This window comes from Arachis hypogaea, chromosome 8 (assembly GCF_003086295.3).
Source record: "Arachis hypogaea cultivar Tifrunner chromosome 8, arahy.Tifrunner.gnm2.J5K5, whole genome shotgun sequence".
Lineage (NCBI taxonomy): Eukaryota > Viridiplantae > Streptophyta > Magnoliopsida > Fabales > Fabaceae > Arachis > Arachis hypogaea.
Genome location: NC_092043.1, coordinates 45066765 through 45087534, shown reverse-complemented (window position 1 = coordinate 45087534; position 20770 = coordinate 45066765). Strand labels below are relative to the sequence as shown.

At 27.0% G+C, this 20770-nt stretch overlaps 2 protein-coding genes across 3 annotated transcripts; both read left to right on the top strand.

Moving 5' to 3' along the window:
• Positions 1–169: 169 nt before the first annotated feature.
• On the top strand, positions 170–11104 carry LOC112707731 (beta-glucosidase 12). 2 transcript variants are annotated; one of them, XM_025759643.3, is made up of 13 exons: positions 173–394; positions 522–591; positions 1260–1318; positions 1731–1806; positions 4654–4731; positions 4830–4917; positions 7095–7341; positions 8384–8499; positions 9311–9528; positions 9611–9642; positions 10343–10445; positions 10519–10618; positions 10694–11104. In XM_025759643.3, exons 1-13 carry the CDS (start codon positions 263–265, stop codon positions 10860–10862), a joined length of 1488 nt encoding a protein of 495 aa, XP_025615428.1. In that variant the 5' UTR covers positions 173–262; the 3' UTR covers positions 10863–11104. The 2 variants fall into 2 exon arrangements, with proteins under 2 accessions (XP_025615429.1, XP_025615428.1); XM_025759644.3 differs by lacking the exon at positions 4654–4731 and having other exon boundaries at positions 170–394.
• Positions 11105–11323: 219 nt separating this feature from the next.
• Positions 11324–17014, top strand: LOC112707730 (beta-glucosidase 24). The gene is made up of 13 exons (XM_025759641.3): positions 11324–11719; positions 11846–11915; positions 13321–13379; positions 13512–13587; positions 13804–13881; positions 13972–14059; positions 14160–14415; positions 14539–14654; positions 14948–15162; positions 15270–15301; positions 15642–15744; positions 15835–15931; positions 16666–17014. The coding sequence occupies exons 1-13, from the start codon at positions 11585–11587 to the stop codon at positions 16832–16834; spliced, it is 1494 nt and encodes a 497-aa protein (XP_025615426.1). The 5' UTR covers positions 11324–11584; the 3' UTR covers positions 16835–17014.
• The last annotated feature ends 3756 nt before the right edge of the window (positions 17015–20770 follow it).

The window sequence follows — 20770 nt, the reverse complement described above, 5'->3', positions numbered from 1 at the left end:
AGACCAAGTGAAATAGATATATGGTAGCTTAACTAGTTCCAATCTTTAATTTTTCCCTCTACTAATTGGACCTTACAAGATATATATAGATTATATAGAAGTTGGAGCTTCTTTATTTATTATGATTAAATCATTTATTGTAAATTATTATTATTATTATTATTATTATATAAAATAATGTGATGATTTGGTTGCCTATATAATGGTGGATCATTTTACAAAAAATTAATGTCAAGAGTCATTATAGAGATTAATTGAAATCATGAGACAAAATAAGAAGGGGTTTATTTCTCTCATAATGTTTCTTGTTGTGCTTGTTGAATTAGTGGATTCTCTTAACCGTTCTAATTTTCCAGATCATTTCTTATTTGGGACAGCCTCCTCTTCGTACCAGGTTTATGTTTTGATTAGCTATTATATATATTTTGCTAATATACATTTTTTTTTGTGGAAAAGTAACAAATAATTTTGAGTCACTTATTATCTATTTAATTTCTCATGTGACTTATTATTAAATTAAGTATGAAGGTGCAGCAAATGAAGGGGGCAGAGGACCAAGTATATGGGATACCTTTACTCAAAGATATCCAGGTAAATAAATAATTAAATATTTTTTAATCCTATTAAAATTTATTCGGGAAAAAAAATGAGAGATGGCCTATATATGAATCGAGTACTGTTAATTAAGCTTGGATTAATTAATTAATTTTACCTTAACAATAATGGTGATTACCATCACCATCCATTAATTTAAAAAAAAATCATTTTATCAAAATTTAGGAATTTTTTAATTTAAATTAAATAGATATAAAATTTACAAAAATACAACGTAATTACATAAATATACAATTGGCCATATTTCGAATACTTAGGGAATAATTACACTATATTTTATACATTTTTGTAAATTTTATATTTATTTAATTTAAATATAAAAAACCCCAAATTTTATCGTATTATTCTTTTTTCCTTGATGGGAGTAGACAAATTTTATTCTTTGTATTATAAGAGTAACCTATATGTTATGCCGATACTATCTGTCCTATTATTAGGGTATTTATGAATAGTGTTTTTTAATTTTTGAATCTATTATAAATTTAATGCATTGAAAATATAAAAAAAAACCTTACCTATTCAAATTTTTTAATATTTTTTCTCTTATAGTTATAATAAAATTTCAAGTATTAGTTTGTAGCTAAATTATGGCTCTAAAAGTAAACAATTAAAAATATCTTCCTCATGTATAAATATTTCATCAGAAAAGATAAAAGACCAAAGTAGTGGAGTGCTTGCAGTTGATTCTTACCATCGCTACAAGGTAATTCTCATCACTTAATTTATTTAGTATTTATATAAATATTTTTATTTTTATTTAACATAAATTGCACAAACAAAATTATTTTAAGTTAAAATTATACAAATGTCTTAAATCAGAATTAGTTATACGTCATTTTTTGAATATTTTTGTATAAATCGAATTAAATTAATTTGATTTATGTTATTTATGTGTTTATTCGATTTATCATAATGTATGTATTGTACAAGTAATAAATTAAATTATATAAAAATATTAAAAACATATCGTATAATCAATTCTAATTTAAAATATCTGTGTAATTTTGAATTTAAATTATTTTATTTGTGTAATTTACTTTTTTATTTATATTATAAATGAGGCTTAATAGTCACTATCCTCTCAAGTGTTTAAGCAAATAAGTTGGTATTGGTAGGAAGATGTTGGTATAATGAAAGACATTGGATTTGATGCATACAGATTCTCCATCTCATGGTCTAGGGTTCTACCTGGTGAGGAGGAATTTTTCATCTTCATTTATTATTTTGCTCCACATCTTATTAAGATAAAAATAAAAAAGGAGAAAAACAAATAATTTCCATGAAGTAATATTATAAAATAATTTTATCTTATAATCAAACTTTTTATATCATTTCTTTCTCCTGATATAATCTATATCTTGTTGTCTAAATAATAATTATATTTAAAATTTTGTTTAGTTATTTTATTAGTCTTTATATTTTTATTAAATGTTTAACTTACAGTTTAGAAATTTGTAGTTAGATTTATACTAAATAATAAAAAATTATTCAGGTTCTTTTTAGTTATTTTTCATAAAAAGATACAATAATTTTAGAACATGTGCTTCTAAAATATTCTATAATTTATTTTACATCAAACGAACACAAAAACGAATATTCTAAAAACATTTCATAACTTTTAATAAAAAATAATTAACAAAGATCTAATTGAAAATTTTTATTATTTGATATAAGAGCTAATTAAAAATTGGATGAAATTGAATAATTAAGCTTTGAAATTTTTTGTTGTTGAAAAACATTAATTCCCTTATTGAATTCAAAGGAAAAATATAGTGGGAAAATTATTAAAGAGAAATTAAAAGATAAAATGTTAATGACTTGTCTGGATCTAAATAAAGACAATATTATACAATAGTACAATACACATTTACAAATAAATGATGGTAGTTTTTATGTCTGAATGAATAAATATAATTGTTAAATGAATATATATATAACTAACATATAGAGTAAATTGTTTAATTATCCTTCAAATTTTATTTGTTAATAAAAATTTCTCTTTTAAATTTATTTAATCAAATCAATCTTCTAAAACTTTTTAAAATTGATTGCTTTTATTATCTCTACTCAATTGTTTTATCCATGCTCTATTAATTTTTACTCATTCATACTCTTAAACTCTCACAAATTATGACTTTATTTTAAATCTATTGTAAGATTTTAAAATATCGCAAATCTTCAATACACATTAAAAATAAATTTAAAATCTTCACAAAACTACATTTTTTTTAATTCTCCAAAATATAGTTTTTTCTCTACTTGAATCACGAAAATAATTAAAATGAAAGGGAATAAGAAAACCAATGAAATGTAAGAAGTGGAAAAATACATTGTTCAATCCATCATCTATTATTAATTTTGTAACTAAAATATGTTATATATTTTTTTATTATAATTAAAATATTTTTTTAAATTAAAAAATTATTTAATTGCTTGACTTCCTCTTTTACCCCTTCTATCTATCTTATATATTATTATCAATAATTAATTATAAATTTATTAACTAAAATTTATAACATGACTTTTTTTACTTGTAATTGAAATCGAACGAAAATAAAAATTAAAATTGATTGAAATATATCTATATTTCTATTTATTTTATATTATTATATTATTAATTTGAAAACTAAAAAATTAATCACATGACACACTTTTATTATAATTAAAATGAATTCTCTTAAAAATTAATGAACTTTCTTTCTCCCTCTTTTTCTTTACTCCTCTTTCTCTTTTCCTATTTTTTTTTTCTATTTTTCTCTATCCTTCCTACTCGAGCACTTTATATATACCTATAAATTTATATTATTAATTTGACAACTAAAATATACTATGGAACTAATACTCTTTCATCGTTACAATTAAAATGAAATTTTTTTTCTAAGATTAATGAGTTTCCTTCATCTCTCTTTTTCTCTATCTTTCTCGCTCATTTCTTTGTTATTTTCTATCTCTTTCTATCTTTTACACTATACAAAATAAAATTAATAAAATATTATAATTAAAAGAAATTAATAACATTATAAGAGATATATTAAATTTGTAATAAAATATAATTAAAAATAATCTCATAATATTATTCACATAAAAAATATAATTATTATATGCATATTTTTTAATTTTTTTATTTAGTTTTAAATTTTCATTCTTTATCTTTATTTTTAATTTATATTTTCTCTTTTCTTATTTTAAATATTTATTACATATAATTTGGAGAGAATAGCAATAATATGACTAGAATTAAGATTTAATAATTGTTTCATAAAAAAAGAGAGTTAATTTCATAACTATTAATGTGATTTTTTTATACTAATATCTTATTATATATAATATTATTTTTAAATAATAAATATAAACTTATACATATTAAATTATTTTATTTTTTAAATAATAAATATTAAAATTAATTATTAACAAAAAAACTAAATTCTTTTGCATGATAATAAATTAAATAAGTCAATAAGATTCTTATATAAAAAAGAATAACTAAAATTTTCATTTGATTTTTTTTTTTAGTTTACAAGAGTCTGGTCTTTTTGGTTGATGGAGACTTTTATCGCACAATTTTTCTATAAAAGTAGTCCTTTGAATCTGCAACTTTTTTCTACAATAATTTATAATACTAAGAATAAGCCTAGCAGTTTTAAAAAATTTATAATTCCGTAATATTATTATGAACAAAAACAATGGTCTCTTCTTAAAGTGAGTGTATTGATGAGAAACATGAAAAAAAATGAAAGAATAAACAAAAGCAACAAATCAATAAAATGATGATTTAAGAATTGCAAGCCACAAAAATGTTAAGTGAGGGTTTGAAACTACTACAACTCAGACAAAAAAAATTATTGATGTCGAAAAATGTGGACACTAATTTGATTGAGTGAAAATTTAGAAGATTAGTTTGACTAATAATTGGCAAAGTTTGAGAAACTATTATAACCAATTATTCTTAATATATATGTTCAATACTATATGTTTTATGACCCTTGAATTGTTGTAAATTATAAATATGATACAAAATTGGTCATGTACTTTGTTTAGGTGGAAACCTAAAGAGAGGTGTGAACAGAGAAGGCATAACATATTACAACAATCTCATCAACCAACTTCTAGCCAATGGTCTTTTGCTTTCTTTCTTTCTAGCATGCATATCTAACCAAGTATATTAATTAATTTCTTCCAACTAACAAACCAATTTTTTTTTTTGCCTATTTAAGGTTTGAAACCCTTTGTAACTCTATTTCACTGGGATTTGCCTCAAGCCCTTGAAGATGAATATGGTGGTTTCTTGAGTCCCAATATAGTGTAAGCAATTTTCCGTTCAAACATTTAAGAGAATGAGATTACTTGCATTTTATCTCTAAATTTTATGCCGTGTAAGTTCTAATTTTAAAACCTAAGAACATGCAAATTTGTTCTTTAAACATTACAAATGTAGATACAGATTATGTTAATTTACTTTTAGTAACAAAAAAAGATTATATTAGTTTAGTTTATTTTTGTCATTAGTTATCAAAAACTAAAAGTGCTTACATATTTAAAATTTGGAGTATTTACCCATTTTGGTTCTCAAATAATTTTGGACCAAACATTTTAATCCCTAACTAAAATTAATTACTCGATTGGTCCCTAATAATTAATTCCGTTAGTCACTTAGGTCATTTGCTCCGTCAACTCTAATGGATGACAAAATAGTCCCTAACAACTCTAACAGGGGACAAAATGGTTTCTGACCCTCTCTGTTCATAAACGACACTATTCTCTCCGAATTTTCAGCATATCTCACATAACCCTAACGGTCTAACACTACAACTTCAAGCTACATATGCACATTCTGTAACTTCAATGTTCACAAGAAGAAAATTCTCAACTTGTTCTCAACCAATTTATACTTAAAAAACTAATGACTATGTCTCTCAAGTACTTGTCGTTTTCGACGGATCCTATGAATCTAGACAGCAAGTCCGATTAATTAAGACCCGTCATCGTCGTCATCTCCCTCCTCCTCTGTCCTATCATCTTCATGGACGCATTGTCCACCACTCTGATTGCTTCCTTCATATTCTTCTCCGAACCAATGTTCAGTAATCAGGGAGAGAAGGAAGGAAGCACTCGGAGTCCATTCCAGATGAGAGTTTTAATATGATGATGAAGGAGAATCTTCTCGTGATGTCCTAATGTCCGACAATCTATATTGCTTGTTGGAGAGTGCAGAAAGGCGTGCCCTTAGGGTAGTTGTAAAACTTGATCCTGAGAATGTGATAGACATTGTTGGGATTGGAGTTGATGTTGCTATAGAAGAAGTGGAGGTAGATGCTTCTGGTAGGCGAAGTGCAGAGGAGGTGGGTGTACCAGTCACAGAAATTTAAAAAGTGTGTAGTCCATGACATATTGAGGTAGGTGCGACATGCGTGGCAGTTACACCATGATTTGATGTTGAAGTTGAAGAGGAGAAATGAGAAGATGGAAAAGAAGACTGTGAAGGTAAAGAAGAAGATTATGAATGTTAGGGTTATACGAGATATGATGGAAATTAGGGAAGAACGGTATCGTTTTCGAACATAGGGGTTAGAGACCATTTTGTTCCCTGTTTAAATTGTTATGGATCATTTTGTCCTCCATTAGAATTGACCGAACAAAAGATCTAAGTGACCGACGAAATTAATTGTTAAAGACCAATCGAATAATTAATTTTAGTTGAGAATTAAAGTGTCTAATTCAAATTTCTTTAGGGATCAAAATGAGTAAATACTCTAAAATTTATTTTGTGCAAGTGGTGAAAATGTAAGTCATGAGAGTTTGAATCTGATTTGACCTTCAATGACGAAAAAGTCTCTTCATTTATTTAAATCTAAAATTTTTATTGTTTGAATTTACCATTGTTATGATGATGATTACATAAGAGAATGCTAGATAACAAATTTTTGTCTGTTAACATCAGCTAATATTTATAAAATTATTTTGTTTATCTTAAATTATAGAATGTAAATCATAAATCTTTAATTTAAATCCTAAATTATAAACTTAATCACTAAACTTGGCTAATCTTAACTAACTAAAAATTATTTTTTATACTTTAGACTTATTTGGGTGAGTTTAAAAAAAAATTTAAATAATTTTTTTAAGATTTTTAAAGAAATAAAAATAATTTTATATTTAGATATCTTATATAAAAATATCTTTTTATTTAGTAATTATATTTGAGTATAATAATATAAAAATATTTTTTGTTTATGTATTATGTTAAAAAAATCTATTTTTAGGTAATTTAAAAAAGTATATAAATTACAACTAAAAAAAGATATATTTTTTAATATTTTTATTTTTAATTAAAAATTTACTAAACATACTAAAAAAATATTAATTTTTTTAATAACTTAATGGCACTAAACAAGCACTTTTTCTGATGATAAATTGATAATTATTAGATGATATAAACTTTCTTAATTTTTCTTTCAAATGGTATTAAAATGTGTGATCAGGAAGGATTTTGCAGACTATGCAGAGTTATGCTACAGAGAATTTGGTGACAGAGTAAAACATTGGATTACTTTAAATGAACCACTTACATACACCACAAATGGCTATGGATATGGTATATTTGCCCCTGGAAGATGCTCCATCAATAACTGTGCTCTGGGAAATTCTACTACTGAGCCTTACCTTGTCACTCACCACCAAATTCTTGCTCATGCTGCTGCTGCAAGAGTTTATATGGACAACTACCAGGTTAATAATTATGATATAAATTATATTTTTAAGAATTTAATTTGACATAATCACGTTGTAATCACATTTGTTATTTTTGACAATTATTTATACGATTAATATAAAAAATAGTATTTTTTTTATTGATGTAACGTTAAGTGATTAAATATACGTATAAAATATACTGATAGACAGAAAATCTCAAAAATTAAATTTTATTTCCAAAGGCAAATTATACACACCACATTAAGATTTGATGTTTGCTGAAATTTATATGAAAAAGATCTAAAGAAATAATAAAAAGTAGTCAGTAAACAAACAATATGAAATTTAGATGTGTAGTTTTTTAAATTTCATATATTAATTTTTTTAATTTTTGGGTTTTTAAAACTTTTGTTTGTTGATTATTGGTTTATTTTTGTTGTATAACCATTTATTATCTTATAATTTTACTAGATTCGGTTGACATTGATTTTCTTTTAGAAAAAAAAAAAGAATTTTGTTTTAATAATTGATATGAGTGTTTATTTTTATATTATTATATTAATATATGATTTTATTAAATTTCAGAAAAAGTGATTGTAATTTACCGTATTTTTAATGCCTTACTGATTAGGAGTGTGCTTGTACTGAAGCTAAATTTATCAACTGATTAGTTAATAAAATATTAAAATGGGATAAATATATATTTAGGATTTGTTTGGGTAAATTTTTAAAAAAAAATTTTAAAATTGTTTTTTTTAAAGATTTTTTAAACAAAATAAAAATAATTTTATATTTAAATATTTCATATAAAATTTTTTTATTATCAATTATATTTAAATATAATAATATAAAAATATTTTTTTATTTGTTTGTTACGTAAAAAATAATTTTTTTTATTTTTTAAAAAAATATAAATTATAATTTTTTAAAAAAAATAATTTTTTAATATTTTTATTTTTATTATTAAAATTTATCAAACACATAAAAAATATAAATTTTATTAAAAAATATATTTTTCTATCAACTTAATCACATCAAAATAAGCCGCTAATCTAGAATTGGGTTTGTTTTTGTGTAGAGTTCTCAAAAAGGGCAAATTGGGATATCATTGAATTCAGCATGGGTGATACCACTTTCACAGTCCAAGGCAGACAAAGATGCAGCCTCCAGAGCCCTTGCTTTCTCCTATGATTGGTAATTTTCCCTTTTTATTCTCCCTTTATTTCACTTTATTACTTTATTTCATTCCACAGGTTTGAGGCTAAAAAATGTTTATATGTAATCAAAATGAGGAAATTTGGGATTTATTTGTGTTTTTACAACCACAGGACGAATTCAAAATTAAGAAAATTTTGGAGTGAATTACAGATTTCTTTTTTTAATTTCTAAAAAAATTAATTTGTCAAGAGCGAATTATAATTTTTATTTTAATTTAAAAAAATAATTCGCCTTATTTTTCATAAAAAGAATTAAAAATAATATTTTTTTCAAAAAAAAAATTAAAAGAAATTTGTTGGGAGAACCGGACAAGTTGTATTTTTTTTAAATTTTTTTTAAAAAATAATTGGTCAGGGCAAATTGTGATAAGTGAATTTGTCCCTCACAAATTGTCAGATCACTCTCATTGAATAATTGACAGGACACCATAATTCTAAAAATTACAAAATTACACTATTCTTATACTATTCACCTTCTACACCACCATATGCAAATTAATTAGCAAGAGGTTTGATGCATAAAATATAAAAAACATCCATGTTTTTTTCTACTTTCTAATTATAACTTTCAAATAAAAATGGAAGTTTAGTGTATGATATTGTTGGGCTTATGCATTATCCATATTTCTATCCTAGAAGGAACCATGTGATTTTTTATTTAGTAGTCTAAGATTTTTAGAGAAGCGTTGATATTATATATAAACTTAGTTTTTAGTTATGTAACTCCATACTTTTCTTTTAAACTATCCAATGAATACATCAAATTTTGGATCATACCATCATGGAAGGTTTATGGAGCCATTAAATTTTGGATCATACCCTGCTGCAATGGTGAAGAACGTCGGCGATCGATTGCCGGAGTTTTCGAGGGAGCAGTCATTGATGGTTAAAGGATCATTTGATTTCATAGGAGTGAACTACTACACTGCGAGTTATGCAGCACATGTCCCTTGCACAAGAGAAAACAGAACCTTGTTTACAGAAGATGCTTGTGTTTTTCTCACTTGTAAGGCAAAATATATAAGGTTTTTTTTTTTTCTTTCATTCATAAGTTTGTCTAATTATAAGATTTTTTTTTGTTTTATCAGCAGAGAGAGATGGAGTTCAAATTGGTCCTCAGGTAGAAGTATATTTATTTGCAATGTTTTTCGTTTCATTGTTTAATTAGTGACTAAATTCTCAAAGTAGTTACTCAAATTCAATGCATTCACAATTTTAATATCTCAAATCTAAAATTCACTATATTAGTTTCCCAAATCTAATTTTAAGCAACGTATTGGTCTCTGCCTTCCTGAATTGTTTCTAATATTAATTGAGCTGATTCTGACTTGTCATACTGAACACAGCCAAAATGTCCATTTTGACGCTTAAAACAAGCCAAAAACAAGAAGAGGAGAAAACTTATATGATGTGTTTATCTACCTCATTTTTTAAAATGACCTCGTTTTTACATTGTTTAAGTGCAAAAACAAAATAATATTATTTAGCCTTGTGTTTATTGTAACGAGTTAGAACCAGTTTAACATTCTATTCATTAACTCAACACTAAAAAGGATCTAGGACTAATATGGTGTAGTGAATATTGAATTTGATGGACTAAAATAGTGAAAGTCGTGAATCTCAAAAACCATTACGAGAATTTAGTTTTTAATTAGTTATCAAATCCCATGAAATGGACTTGTTGGAAACCATTTTTTTTTACTTCACACTTTTTTCTAGTTGAAAATAGGATAATATATTGTTAACGTTTCTTAGCTTCTTCAAAAATGATTTTTTCCCCCATAAATTAAGTCATTTAAAGAAAGAAAGAATTTTTGCAGGCAGGGTCAGATTGGTTATACATATATCCTAGAGGAATCCAAGATCTTTTACTCTACACAAAGGAGAAGTATAATAATCCAATTGTTTACATAACAGAAAATGGTAAGTAGGGATGGATGTTGGTGTTGAAGTCTATCATCATCTTCACCTAACTGTATTCCTCAATCAAATTCAGGTGTTGATGAACTTAATGAGAGTATTGAAGAATCACTAGAAGACAGATTCAGAATAGACTTTTTCACCGACCATCTTTCCAATATTCACAGTGCCTTACAGTAAGTTTATATCTATCACCACTTTTAAGTGAAGTTTATATAGATTAAGTTAGAAATTCATATTTGAATTGACAGGAATGGGGCAAATGTGAAAGGGTACTTTGCATGGTCTTTGTTGGACAATTTTGAATGGGCAGATGGCTATACTGTTCGATTTGGAATGATCTTTGTTGATTACAATGATGGATTGCCAAGATACCCTAAAAGATCTGCTCAGTGGTTCAAAAACTTTCTACAATATTGATATTCATCCTCCTCTAGTATTCTTATATGGAGTGTTTTATTTATACTGATACTCGAGAGAAAAAAATGGTTAAATCTGAAGACTACTACTCCCTTGTGAAATAGCTCAAAAATCTATGAAAAATGGATTGGATTGTATTTTAAAAGGATTTTATTAGGTACACGATGACTTTTGTAAACAATGTGAGCCGTAAGCTTTAAAATTGACCCAATAAAATAAAAACACACTATACTTCTAAATTATCTACCTAAATCTTAATATTAGGATAACTATTTGAATTGAACATTTGATATATCCATTGTTCACATTGTTTAAACAGTTGAAATCCAAAACAAAAGCACTAATCAGAGATCACGTGGGGTCCTTGGAATATTTTTTAACCTCCATAATTTAAACACGGCTCCACCACCATGGTGCACACGTTCCAACAAAAACAAAAATAATAATAGTCTCTCACTCTCAAGTCTTAAGCTTTTGAAACACACTTGGAATTGGAATGCTGCAAAGAATACTTGTTTTTAAGGGTGGAACCTGATTTCCCCTTCTCAGTAATAATGGCATCTTTTCTAACAAACCGCTTTAAGCAAACCAATACACGCTAAAAAAGTTTCCCCTTTTTTTATTCACCTTTTCAGAATCTTCACTTATCCCTACCCTACGTGAGTAACTATAAACATAAAGTGTGAGAAACTCTGAATCGAATTCAAATCGGACCAAAAACAATGTGGCTTAAGGGTGGTGTTCTCCTGCTTGCAGTAGCTTCCTTTGTTCTTCTTCTTCTTCACCCAGCAGCTTCTCTTAATCGTAGCAGTTTTCCGCAAGATTTCATTTTTGGAACAGCTTCTTCTGCTTACCAGGTTTTACTTCTTCTTCATTTTTGTTTTTCTTCTCATTTTTTATTTTTTTAAAACATTATTTTATGTGTAAACTGTTGTTGGATCTTATTAGACATTTTGTTGTGTGTTTGTGTATGAACTTTGAAGTATGAAGGTGCAGCACATGAAGGTGGCAGAGGCCCTAGTATATGGGACACTTTCACTCATAACCACCCAGGTATGTATGTATGTATGTATGTATGTATGGGTAACATTAATAATGGAGCATGGATCCTTCTAGCAACCAAAAAATTCTTCTGTTTCTACAGTAATCATTTATGCAGATTAATGTTGTGAGGGTGGAATTAAGGGTCATTATGGTTAATAGCTTATTTAAATTTAGAAGTAAATACCAAATTGGTACTCGAAAGATTCTGGCGCTGGTACTGACTTTTGTTATTGACAAAATAGCCCCTGAAAAATTTTAAAATTTGACAAAATCACCCAATGCCGGAGCTCTCTTCTGACGGCCACATCAGCATTTTTCGCTCACTGTGATGTTATCCTTTCAAAGTTGGGTGATTTTGTCAAATTTTAAAATCTTTCAGGGGTTATTTTGTGAATAACAAAAGTCGGGTACTATTTTGTTAGCGTCAGAATCTTTCGAGTATCGATTTAGTACTTACCTTTTAAGTTTATATTAGAAACTTTTTGAAAATTTATTATTATTATTATTATTATTATTATTATTATTATTTTAGGCTTTAATTAGATGCACATGGATAGGTTAAAGAGGGAACCAAAAACTTAAAAAGTATAGTTATTAAGTTAATGAAAACAATATTTAGAATGCATAATATCAACGGGAATCACTATGCTGCTTGATGCTCCATGATGATCTAATGGTGTAAATGTTGGGTATATAAAGATGGTTTCAAGGCACGATTAGATAGCTTTCTTTAAAGTTTGTCCCCACACTTAGTTGTTATAGGGTTGATGACAATACTCTCCCTGTATACAATGAAACCTAAGAATTTCTTAATTAGCAATAGTAAGAAATTGTCAACTCTCTTGAACAAGAAAAATCTCTTAATAGTTAAGTAAAATGTATACTTAGTAGGTAACATACACCATTCTTAAAAGGTGGTGTCCCTTTAGCCAAATGATACTAAATGGTTAGTCGTTTATTAATATTAATAATAATATTAATAATAATATCAATAATATTAATAATATTAATTAATCAAATTTATAAATACCTTTCAGTAGATCTAATATAAGTTGGTGGTGTAAAGTTATATTAAGATCTATCAATTGCATTGGATTACCTTAGTGCATGATGTATCAAGTGTATCTCAGTTCATTAATTAGCTGGACCATATTAAAACTTTAATTTAGTGATTATTAGCATTATCAGCAGTATGAGCCTCATGGGAATGGATCATCATCATCTGAAAAATTTCACCACTAGTTAAAAAAGTCAAGTACATTTTCTGATGAGAATTTATTCCCAAACCTCATATTGTTGCTGCACAAAAGTCATATGTAGCTGTTTTCATTCTTTTGCATTTTGAAACAGTTTACCTCTGCAGAATTTTAACTGAACAAACTCAAAACATTGAGATGTTTTCTTGATTCTACAGATAGAATAGCAGATCACAGCAATGGGGATGTTGCTGTCGATTCCTACCACCGCTACAAGGTGTTATTACATTCTCTTAATGTGAATTTTTAAGTCTCAGATAAGTGAATTTGCGTACCTTTGTATTTGTAGGCTTGATCTCATTTCGATTAATGTAATTGTTGACTCATAAAATAAATGAATTTTCTTCAGGGAGATGTGGCCATGATGAAGGATATTGGATTCAATGCCTACAGATTTTCCATCTCGTGGTCAAGAATATTACCGAGTGAGAAAACTCTAATCATATAATCATCCTTCAGTTATCCTGAGATTAGTTGTTGCATAAATAGCTATTTATTGTTATGAGTATGTTCTGTGTTGCTAATTTGTTTCATTAGTTAGCATAGTCTTTTCAAGACCATTATAAAAATTAGTTTTTTTATATTGAATTGGACATTTACTGGTGTGTTCATGATTCAATGGTGCTCAAACAAATTTTAAGGTGGAAACTTGAAGGGAGGAATTAACCGAGAAGGTGTCAACTATTACAACAATCTCATAAATGAACTTGTAGCAAATGGTTAGTGAAGTCAACTCTCTCCCTCTCTCTCTCTCTCTCATGATACCTTAGATCACAAGGAACTGAATTATTTCTACACCGTTCCTACAGGACAGCAGCCCTTTATTACTCTATTTCACTCTGATCTCCCTCAAGGTCTTGAAAATGAGTATGGTGGTTTCTTGAGTCCCAAAATTGTGTAAGCATTAGTAAAATATAAAGCTTTCTTTTATGGATTAAACCCTCCTTTCTTTTCACTCCTAACCAATGGAAAACCAACGCTTATTTTTTCTGAACAGGGAAGATTTTGCTTTTTATGCAGAAGTATGCTTTAGAGAATTTGGTGACAGGGTGAAGCACTGGATTACTTTAAATGAGCCGGTGTTATACAGCACCGGTGGTTATGGAAATGGTGGATCCCCACCCACAAGATGCTCCAAGTGGATGTCAGCAAGCTGTGCCGCCGGTGATTCGAGTATTGAGCCCTACATTGTTACACACCACCTGATACTTGCTCATGCTGCTGCTGTAAAAGTCTACAGAGAGAAGTTCAAGGTATTCGCCATTTTTATTATCTTTAATTAATCAAACAGCATATAGAATTGATAGAATTTAGTCGAAATTCATGCAATATGTGGTTGGTTCTGAAGTTATTGAGACCGAGTGATTTTCTAATAGGCTACTCAGAAGGGTCAGATTGGGGTAACACTAAATTCTGCATGGCTTGTGCCATTATCTCAATCTAAAGAAGATGTAGAAGCAGCAAATCGGGGTCTTGCTTTTATGTATGATTGGTAAGTGCTTTTCCCCTATTTTCTAATAAAAAATGCTCTTCTTGTCTCCAATTCTCTTAATTTTATGAACAGATTATTTGTACAATTTCTTGGAGATAACTTTGGTATCCATGTTTCATTCACAAGACTGAGTTGTGAAACGGATTAGGCTACTCTGAAGTGCAACATCTAAAGATTTGGTGAAAATAATCAAGAGTTTCATAATTATTTGGATAGTTATACATGTGTTTGTATCTTAATAAATCTGAAATTGTTTGTATCTCCAACTAACCTTTTCTTTTTTGTTTTTCAAGGTTCATGGAACCACTACATTCTGGTACATATCCAGCTGTAATGGTTAACAGAGTCGGGAACCGATTGCCCAAGTTTTCTGGAGCACAATCCTTAATGGTTAAAGGATCCTTCGATTTCATCGGGTTAAACTATTACACCTCAACTTATGCAACCAATACTCCTTGCCAAAATGGAAGGCCAAGTGTCTTTACAGATTCATGTGTTAGATTTACAAGTAAGTAGTTTCAAATGAAGCTTTCGTATGCTTTCTATTTTAACTTGAATTTAATTTGCCTTCCACATTGACTAACGCATGATCCATTTTCTCACACTTGCCTTCAGCTCTAAGAAATGGGCTTCTTATTGGTCCAAAGGTAAATCCGAGATAACTTTTTACTCACTTTAGTTGCTTATGAAGTATGATGTTGAAAAATTATGGGAAGTGCAACTATTAGAGAATAATTTCCATGCAATGATAATGTAAAGCAATTTCATGTTGTTAGCGAATAGAAATTCAAGAAGATAAGGAATCATGGTCGTAGCATGATGTCTCACTTTCTTGAATTTCTATTGGTTGACAGAGTCGAATTGCTTTATGTTGCCAGTTCATACAAATTAAGGGCTAATGCTCCAAGGAAGATAACTGCTTTTCAGGAGACGAAGTTCATTCGCATTATATCTTATAATGGAGTTGAGAAGTGAATAATTTTGCAGGCTGCTTCAGATTGGCTGTACATCTATCCACCAGGAATTCAAGGTCTTTTGGAGTACACTAAGGAGAAATTCAACAATCCAATCATTTATATAACAGAGAATGGTAAGTTTTTATCTATAATGAGTACCTATAACCACCTTTGCATAAAAAAATTGTATCTTTGTCATGCTCAAGTTATTCTATCATTTTTAGGAGTTGATGAGGTTAATGATGGTAAAATGTCACTTGATGACAAATGGAGAATAGATTATTTCAGTCACCACCTTCTGTATCTTCAAAGGGCCATAAGGTAAGTTTAATATTACTACCAGACACTTATTAAGGTTATTATAATAGAAAGTTTTATAGTACTTACTACAATAGGATAAAATATACTTTTTGTCCCTGAAGTTTGGCAAAAGTTTCAAAAATACCCCTAAGTTTTATTTTGTTTCGATTTTGTCCCCGAAGTTTTCGATTTGCATCAATTTGAAAATTTAGCCGTCAAGGATATATTTGATGCAAATCGAAAACTTCTGGGACAAAATTGAAACAAAATAAAACTTAGGGGTATTTTTGAAACTTTTGCCAAACTTCAGGGACAAAAAGTATATTTTACCCATAAATATATGAGAAAAAAACCTTATAAACTTAAAGTTTCTACAATGTAGGCTACTATTAAAATCTGCATTGACATTCTCAAATTGAAATCGAAAAGTATTGGGACAATTTAGCAATTTTTTAGAATAATATGACCAAAGTGCATATCAACCAAAGGGATGTTAAGTTAGGAAGGTGGAGAATCACATCTTAAAAAACTAGTAGCCGTTAAGGGAAAAGAACTACTCTCTTTAAATAGAACAATAAACATCCCATATTATTCAACATGGGACTTTGGACACTGCATAATATCGAAGTAGTGTTTAGAATTTTCATACAATACTAATTTATCATTATATTTACAAAACGATCATGCAAATTTTCAAGTCTCTCTCTTTCTCTCAAATCAATGTAAGCAAGCTAAAATGTTTTTTAATTTGGCAGGAATGGTGTGAGGGTAAAAGGTTACTTTGCATGGTCTTTGTTGGACAATTTTGAATGGACTGCTGGCTACTCTCTTCGTTTTGGACTTGTCTATGTTGATTACAAGAATGGCCTCAGAAGATATCGTAAAAGATCAGCTTTGTGGTTCAAAATATTTCTTCACCATTAAAATGGTAGAAAATCTATGTCTTCAAATTTAAATTGAGAATTTGTTCCCTAACTCTAAGGTTAAGGCTTTGATGATTTCTGATGTTTAGCCTAAGAGTGAGGCATCATATTGGAACTTACTTTCCTTAATTTGTAGCAATAGTTTACCTAATCTATTATGTTTCTTGCGTCTGCAACTAAATTACAATTCACAAGCAACTCAAGCTAAAAAATGATTAATTAATATTAAGATACCATTCTTAACAGGATTGGGATTAGAAGTTTAGAACCAAATACTAGATTATGATAATTTAATACTTTAGATGAAAGTTGTAATTAGAATTTAAACATACAACATAACTACCAAGTTTTGTTTAGTTTGGCGGGTTAGTGCTCTGTGGATCCGGATAGAAATGGCATATTTGTAGTTTCAATGTTAACAAAGAATTGACATTTTGTAACTATCTTTTGTTATTTACTTATTTTCTCACTTAATTGCATAATGTGTCAAATTCGCAAATAATTAATAGAATAAATGGATAAAATTAAACATCAAAGAATTTCGGGTGGGCAACACCAAAATATATCAAAATTTATAAATATCAAAATATATTTGATTTTTTTATGGATAAAAAATAAAAAATACATCCCAAATTATTTTTTATATGTATTTTGATATTTACAAATCTTTAGTATATATTTTTATCTATTCCAAATTCTTCCATATGTATTTTTGCTAATTTATTCTAATAAATATTGTTTCTTTCCCCTTTTCCTTAAGTCAGGATTCTAACTTAAAAATTCTATTGGAAGGAGTTGCAAACAACTACACTCGCTCAATTTTCTGATTGCACTTATCTTAAACTTTGTAGTTGGTAGTTTGGTACTGTAGGAAGTTGCCACCTAAAGAAAGATTCAACTCAAGTAAACGAAGATGATATGACACATAATTGAGTCTATGATTAGTAGTGTTAGATTTAGTAATGTAATAAGATTATATTGAATGAATTTTATTTTGTCCTCCTTCGACATAAAAGAAAGAAAATGCTAGGTCCATTTAGTTGATGTTTATCACCATTCTATCCCTTCGACATGAACCACATCAACCAATTACGGTATCCTCCTTCTAATTACATACTCACACCCATATTTGCCTCTGAAAAAAAAATGTATATCCCATTGTAATAAAGAAATGCCAATCCAAGTTCTAAGACAAGGACAGTCATATCGCCAATGGATCCCCATTCCCCACTTGGGTAGATAAAATATTTAAAAATTTATATGATATCCATGATTTATATTAAAAGTAGGAGAATAAAATTATAGTCATTTTATTTCTAGAATAATCTTATCATTTTAGTATTTATATAGTTTAAATAAGTAAATTATTTTTCTAATGTCTATTCAACAGATGGATAAGTGAATAAAAATAAAAGATATAAAAAAAATTTTAATTGTTAAACTCTTAATATTTTGTTCTCAATACAAAATGATAATTTATTCAACTTGAAATAAGGGTTTGATTTAAAATTTTACTTGGACCAAAATAAATATTCATTTAAAAATTTAATTTATATTACAAAACAGAAGTATTAGTAAGAATAATTTTATATAACTAATTTAATTTATGGTAAAAACTCAGGTGCAGTCGACTTCACGTGAAGTTGATATCTGAGAGTCGTTAAATGATTTAACTGATTTGACTAAATTTTCATCTAACGACTCTGAGGTATCAACTTCATGTGAAATCGACTTCACGTTTTCACCTTAATTTATTTAGAGAGAGAGAAAGTAATATTTATTTAGTTTACTTTTTTAATTTATATCTCCAGAATGCAATTATAACTAAACATTTTATATGAATGGGAGAGAATCATAATTCAAAATATGTGTCAATAACATAAATTAATTTTTAAATAATATTTTTATTTTTAATTACGATAGTTGAATAAATATTAAGTATACAAGTTTATTTAATCATCTTATGTATATATAAAAAATCAATTTTAATTTGAATAAAATATATATCGAAATATAAAATAATATATATATATATATATATATATATATATATATAAATAGATAGTAACTAATTTAATAATTATTTTTTAATATATATATAGTATTTTTTTATTTATTCAAAAACTATTAAAATATAAAAATATTATATATACTAAAAGTTTATTAATATTTATGTATAAATATATATATTATTTTATTAATTTTTAATATTAATTTATATTTTAATAAATATTTTAAATTAATAATTAATTTGATAATTGATTTTAATATTGGATTGATTAAAATATTATTATATTACTACTGGTTGATTGGTCCATGCCATTGCCAGCTGGGATTTAGCAAGAATCCATTAATAGAAGCGGCATTATTAGCTGTAGCTGGGAATGTGTGTACTACACAAATTAGGGTTACCGTAGTCAATCCGTTTAGAATTTCGGCTTGCCATATCATAATTTTCCTTTAAAAAATGTTAGTTTTTATGTATATGTTTTTATATTTTTTTAAATATTAAAAGTAATTGGAAAAGTGTTAATGGTGATAAAAAATTGTTTTTATATTGTAGAAGAACATATAAAAAAGAAGTTTCTCTTCTCTCATATGCTCCTGTTGCAAAATTCAATTGCTTTAACACGTTCACCATTATACCCTTGAATGAGCCAAAAAATATGTTTTGTAATTGGGATTTGGGAATCTATGGTACTACTCTATCTATCTAATTCTTCATATGTGATACATCAATAAATGTGTTTTTTTTTTCTCTAAAATTAGGAGTGAGGTAGATTTTTTGGCGAAAAAAAAATTTATCTCATTTAAATTATAATTTATTAGTCACTAATAAATATATTTTATTAAGAATACTTATTAAAAATGAGATTAATTTAAATATGTCTTTAAAATATAGGTCAAGAAAACTAAAAAAATATTATTATTAATATTTTTAAATTATATTAAAATAGAAAATATAAAAGTTTTTTCATTTTTTAAAGGGCACATATTAATCAAAGCTAAATAATACCACAAATATAAATATTTAATAGAAATTATAAAATTTTAAGTTTTCAAAGAATTAACAGCATTAGAAGAGTCAAAATTTTCTGTTTTAAATCTTTCAACCGATGTTTTCAGGACAATAATATTTAAAGTCTTTAGCTAAATCCTTAATTTTTAATAGTAAGAAAATAAATATTTTCATTTGTAAAATTTGAATAATAATACTATTTTAAAGAATATATATATATATATATATATATATATATATATATATATATATATTTATAACATTTAGTATCTTCTTCATTTGGAAATTAAAAGAATGTTATAGATAAATACATCAGTAATGGGAAAACAATTAGTATTTGATTATATGGCATCAATATTTCAAGAGACGGTCATCAACGGTAATAATTTATGCTTAGCACAAGGATATTATTATTATTATTTTTAGTTTTTTACTAAGAATCTTGCTAAAAGAAACATTTATAGTTGGAAGAAGATTATTTTTTGTATTCTTAATTATTATTAATATATTAAAAACTCAAAACATTACCATTTCAGCATATCTATCTCCCTAAAAAATATTTTTACAACCCTTATGTTACCAAGTTTCTTAGGAATTAACCAATGTATTAAATATTAAAAATATCAAAGTTAAAATTTTCAATGTTTTTAATAAATGTCTTTAGAAAAGCATCTTAAAACACATAAAAATATAAAATTTTTTCACCCCTAAAAATATCAGTCTCCTACCATCTCTAATCACTAACACAATACTCAATTTCAATATCAGCCACTCCTCCAAAAAATAAACTGAGGCTTGAGAAGATTTGTTAACCAAATTCAATTTTATATTAGTGATTTAGGAGGTAGGAAGCGTACAGTAGAGACACGGAAAATGCAAGATGTAATAAATAAATAAACAACAAGTTAAAGAAATCCC

Bases quoted from the DNA above. Each gene is read 5' to 3' on its own strand.
- LOC112707731 (XM_025759643.3), top strand. From the start codon at position 263: ATGAGACAAAATAAGAAGGGGTTTATTTCTCTCATAATGTTTCTTGTT. The intron at 1,807-4,653 runs GTGAGGAGGAAT...TACTTTGTTTAG, and splicing joins ATGGTCTAGGGTTCTACCTG to GTGGAAACCTAAAGAGAGGT. The intron at 7,342-8,383 runs GTTAATAATTAT...GTTTTTGTGTAG, and splicing joins TTTATATGGACAACTACCAG to AGTTCTCAAAAAGGGCAAAT.
- LOC112707730 (XM_025759641.3), top strand. From the start codon at position 11,585: ATGTGGCTTAAGGGTGGTGTTCTCCTGCTTGCAGTAGCTTCCTTTGTT. The intron at 11,916-13,320 runs GTATGTATGTAT...TTGATTCTACAG, and splicing joins TTTCACTCATAACCACCCAG to ATAGAATAGCAGATCACAGC. The intron at 14,655-14,947 runs GTAAGTGCTTTT...TTGTTTTTCAAG, and splicing joins CTTGCTTTTATGTATGATTG to GTTCATGGAACCACTACATT.